This window comes from Lucilia cuprina, chromosome 2 (assembly GCF_022045245.1).
Source record: "Lucilia cuprina isolate Lc7/37 chromosome 2, ASM2204524v1, whole genome shotgun sequence".
Taxonomy (NCBI): Eukaryota; Metazoa; Arthropoda; class Insecta; order Diptera; family Calliphoridae; genus Lucilia; species Lucilia cuprina.
The window spans coordinates 66,329,741-66,334,740 of NC_060950.1; the positions used below are offsets into that span (position 1 = coordinate 66,329,741).

The 5,000-nt window shown below is 30.0% G+C and overlaps 2 protein-coding genes across 2 annotated transcripts in view; one reads left to right on the forward strand and one right to left on the reverse strand.

Annotated features, from left to right (window-relative positions):
* LOC111683078 (ras-related protein Rab-9A) overlaps window positions 1–5,000 on the reverse strand; it is a 16,821-nt gene that overhangs the window by 1,844 nt on the left and 9,977 nt on the right. The window lies entirely within an intron of this gene.
* LOC111683074 (alpha-tocopherol transfer protein-like) lies at window positions 3,179–4,627 on the forward strand (the record flags this gene model as incomplete). Its single annotated transcript, XM_046956287.1, has 3 exons — window positions 3,179–3,343; window positions 3,411–3,564; window positions 3,629–4,627. Coding segments are annotated over 3 exons (804 nt in total), but the record flags the coding sequence as incomplete, so codon positions are not given.

The window sequence follows — 5,000 nt, forward strand, 5'->3', positions numbered from 1 at the left end:
ATCCAATTCACAGTGTTGTTGTTACTTTTTTAACAAAGCATGAAAAAAATGTGTCTTTTTTGATGAAATTTTCAGAGGTTGTCTACCGATTTTGCTGATTTTATATAGCGATCTTCTCGAAAGCATGTCTAACTGAATTATTGAAGATTCGGATCTTGCCGATATCTGGGGACCTCTAAAAAGTGATTTCAACAGACAGACAGACGGACAGACAGACGGACGGACAGACGCACATGTCTTAATCGACTCCGCTATCTATAAGGATCCAGAATATATATATACTTTATAGGGTCTGAAAATTATATTATAGACATTACAAACGGAATGACAAACTTATATATACCCTTCTCACGAAGGTATAGGGTATAAAAAGAATAGAAACACAAAATAACACACAATAATAACTAGATCAAAAACTCAAATATTTTTAACTTCTTCTGCTCTTTCTTAAGTTTATTTCTTTTATTATTTTATTTACCGTAAAATGTGCAAACAAATCAATAATGTAAACGGTTCCGCATTTGTCAAAAACACAGACAAACCACAATAAAAATAAAAACATGTCAAAATTTCAATTTCGATTTCAGTTTCTAGCGGCCAAAAACCCTCCATTACCAAAAATGAAAATAGTTTTATTGTTGTTAATTTAACAACCTTGAACTTAATTTAAAAAACTTTTTTTATTCTTTTTGGTTAGAAATAAAAGCGAAAACTTGTTTAAAAACTACAAAAAAAAAACAAAAACAAAACTTAATGATGAGTAAGAAATAAGTCAAAGTATACAAATGTTGAATGAAATTTAAATTTCGGAATTTTGACTCGAATACAAAAAATGTGACGTTTAATTGTTTAACTTTATTTCGTACTTGTTAAACATACAAAATATTTCAAAAAGTGCCGGCTGTTGTAATTGTTAGAAAATATTTAAATATTTTTTTATAATTTCAAAGTTTTTTTTTTAACCTTTTTATTGTATTTAAGTTTTTTTACTTTACGTGTTAATTACTTTAGAATGATTTAACAAAAATATTCAGTTTTTGTCTGTAATTAAGTAGAAATTAAAAAAATAATAATAATAACTAAATTTTATATCTAAAAATCTTTCTATTTAACTACAAGTTAGCTTTAAACTTTAGAGACTCTCTTATTGTTTTGAATAAAAAAATAAAAAGATTAGTTTTATGTACGTGTTCAACTTATAATAATGACCTTTTTTAGTTTGTGTTTTTAGGCATTTTTAATTGTATTCAAAGTCTAAATGTTTAATACTAACTATAGACCTTCGAAATTATAATGAAATTAAAGTTTTTTTGTTTTAAATTTATGGCTTAAATTAAACAAAATATTATTAAAATATTATATTTAATATTTTCTCTATTTTAATGGAAAGTTTATAATTTTATGAAAATCGCAGGTACAGAAAAAATCTGTCCTAAAGTATAGTTAAGTTTAATTATTCTCTGGTTCAATTCCATTTAAATTCCAATTCAGTTCTAGGTCAGTTCTAGTTCAGTTCTAGTTCAGTTCTAGTTCAGTTCTTGTTCAGTTCTTGTTCAGTTCTAGTTCTGTTTTAGTTCAGTTTTAGTTCAGTTCTAGGTCAGTTCTAGTACAGTTCCATTTTAGTTCTAGTTCAGTTCTAGTTTAGTTCTAGTTCAGTTCTAGTTAAGTTCTAGTTAAGTTCTTGTTCAGTTCTAGTTTTGTTTTAGTTCAGTTCTACTCCAGTTCTAGTTCAGTTGTAGTTCAGTTCTAGTTCAGTACTCGTTTTAGTTCAGTTTTAGTACAGTTCAGTTCTAGTACAGTTCCAGTTCAGTTCTTGTTTAGTTCTAGTTTTGCTTTAGTTCAGTTCTAGTTTAGTTCTCGTTCGTTCTAGTTCAGTTCTAATTCAGTTTTGGTTCAGTTCTAGTTCGGTTCTAGTTCAGTTCTAATTCAGTTCGAGTTCAGTTCTTGTTCAGTTCTTGTTTAGTTCAGTTCTAGTTTAGTTCGAGTTCAGTTCTAGTACAGTTCTAGTTCAGTTCTAATTCAGTTCTAGTTCAGTTCGAGTTCAGTTCTAGTACAGTTCTAGTTCAGTTCTTGTTCAGATCTAGTTTAGTTCTAGTTTGAGTTCAGTTCTAGTACAGTTCCAGTTCAGTTCTTGTTTAGTTCTAGTTTAGTTCTATTTCAGTTCTAATTCAGTTCTAGTTTTGTTTTAGTTCAGTTCTCGTTCAGTTCTAGTTTAGTTCTCGTTCGTTATAGTTCAGTTCTAATTCAGTTTTAGTTCAGTTCTAGTTCAGTTCTAGTTCAGTTCGAGTTCAGTTCTTGTTCAGTTCTAGATTAGTTCTAGTTCAGTTCTAGTACAGTTCTAGTTCAGTTCTTGTTCAGTTCTAGTTTAGTTCTAGTTCAGTTCTTGTTCAGTTCTAGTTTAGTTCTAGTTTAGTTCTAGTTTAGTTCTAGTTTAGTTCTAGTTTAGTTCTAGTTTAGTTCTAGTTTAGTTCTAGTTTAGTTCTAGTACAGTTCTAATTCAGTTTTAGTTCAGTTCTAGTTCAGTTCTGTTCTAGTTCAGTTCTAGTTCAGTTCTAGTTCAGTTCTAGTTCAGTTCTAGTTCAGTTCTAGTTCAGTTCTAGTTCAGTTGTAGTTCAGTTCTAGTTCAGTTCTAGTTCAGTTCTAGTTCAGTTCTAGTTCAGTGCTTGTTCAATTCCAGTTCAGTTCTAGTTCAATTCTAGGTTAGTTCTTGTTCAGTTCTATTTCAGTTCCAGTTCATTTTTAGTTCAGTACTAGTTCAATCATAGTTTAGTTCTAATTCAGTTATAGTACAGCTCTAGTTCAGTTCTAGTTCATTTTTAGTTCAGTACTAGTTCAATCCTAGTTTAGGTCTAGTTCAGTTTTAGTTGAGTTCTAATTCTGTTCTAGTTCTGTTCTGTTCCGGTTCTGTTCTAGTTATGTTCTAGTTTTGTACTAGTTCTGTTCAAGTTCTGTTCTAGTTCTGTTCTAGTTCCGTTATAGTTCTGTTCTGTTTTAAGTTCTGTTCTAGTTCTGTACTAGTTCTGTTCAAGTTCTGTTCTAGTTCTGTTATAGTTCTGTTCTAGTTCTGTTCTAGTTCTGTTCTAGTTCTGTTCTAGTTCTTTTCTAGTTCTGTTCCAATTCTGTTCAAGTTCTGTTCTAGTTCTGTTCTAGTTCAGTTCTAGTTCCGTTCTATTTCTGTTCTAGTTCCAGTTCAGTTCCAAGTGATTCAATATTTTTATTAATCAAATCTTTTTCTTTTTATTTCATCTTAGCTGAACCGGATTTAAAATGTCCCCGAGATGATTTATTCCTATTGAGATTCTTAAGAGTTTGTAAATTCTATCCCGAAAGTGCTTTGAAATTGGTAAGATTTTTTTTTGGAAATTTTCTAAAAAGAGAAATTTTTTTATGTAAATTCTACAATTCTACAGATCAAAAACTATTATTCGTTTAAAGTTAAACATGCCGATGTTTATAAAGATTTAATACCCAGTAATGAGAAGAATGTTTTCGATCATAATGTGATTATAGTATTTCCCAATAGAGATCAATTGGGACGTAGAGTAGCGGTATTAGAATTGGGCAGTAAGTATTTTTTTTAGCAATTATAAGAGAGAATAAAACTTAAAACTCTTTTTGTCTTTTACAGAGAACTGGAAACACAAGAAGGTTTGCTTGGATGAGGTCTTCAAGGCTGCTGTTTTATATTTGGAAGCTGCCATGTGGGAGCCTGAAACACAAATTAATGGTGTTGTAGTCATTTTCGATATGGACGGCTTGAGTTTACAACAAACTTGGCAATTTACACCAGCCTTTGCTAAACGTATTGTGGACTGGTTACAGGATGCGGTACCGCTACGTATCAAGGCCATACATATTGTCAATCAACCCAAAATCTTTAATGTAGTATTTTCTCTATTCAAACCTTTCTTAAGAGAAAAATTGCGTAATCGTATTATTTTCCATGGCACCGATCGTGATTCGTTATATAAATATATGTCACCCGAATGTTTACCCACCTGTTATGGTGGTACACGAAAAGAGCCCCGGATCGATGGTGATCAATGGTATAAGTTGTTGGTACAGTGTGAAAAGGAATATAAGGCCATTAATTCGTATGGTTATCAAAAGTAGAGTCAGAAAAGATGTTTCTTTTGTAAAAATCTCGCACATCCATTATATTGCCGTAAAAAAACACCCATCATTTATTGTTAACTATTAGTTTTTAAGAGAGATCCATACTTTTTTTAAGAAAAATTTTAATTTGAACAAAATCTATGTTTTAGAATCAACTCTGGCCAGTTGTCCCTAAAGTTCCCTTTTAATTTTGAACAAAATTTCTTCTTAAAACTTATTTATTATTATTTTTTTTTTTTACTTAATTTCTTTTCTTTTCTTTTTTTTAATAAATAATTTAATATGGGGGCTGTAAATAACATTTAAGTTCAGGGATTAAGTTTCATTATTACTTGATTTGATTTTTTTTAATATATTGTAATAAGGGATTGTTTAGTTTGTAAGTTTGAAATGATTTTTTATATAAAAAAATTAAATTTATTTTGAAATAAGAAACGCTTAAAAAATATTATGAAGAAAATTTTGTATAATAAAAAGCGCTTATTTAAGAAAGAAAATAAATATTTTAATAACAAAAAGAATGAAGTTTTATTGCAACAACTTCTCCGGGAAGCCAATAGTTAAGAAATCCCGTCTTATCGACATTAACTTAGGTCTGTCTATAAACTAAACCAAAGTTCAAAGTATATAATATAGTCTAGTCTATAGGTAGTATGAAGTCTAGAATAGAATAGACTATAGCCTAAACTTTTTGCTATAGTCCAGACTATTAACTGGACTACTGACAAGAATGATGACTAGACTATAGTCCGTTCTTTAGACTAGACTATTATACAGACCTTCGGCTATACAACAGTACAGACTAGTACTAGTACAGTCCACACTTTAGTTTTGACTACAGTTGGGATTTCAACTAGAGTCCAACACTACTGGCTTGACTACAG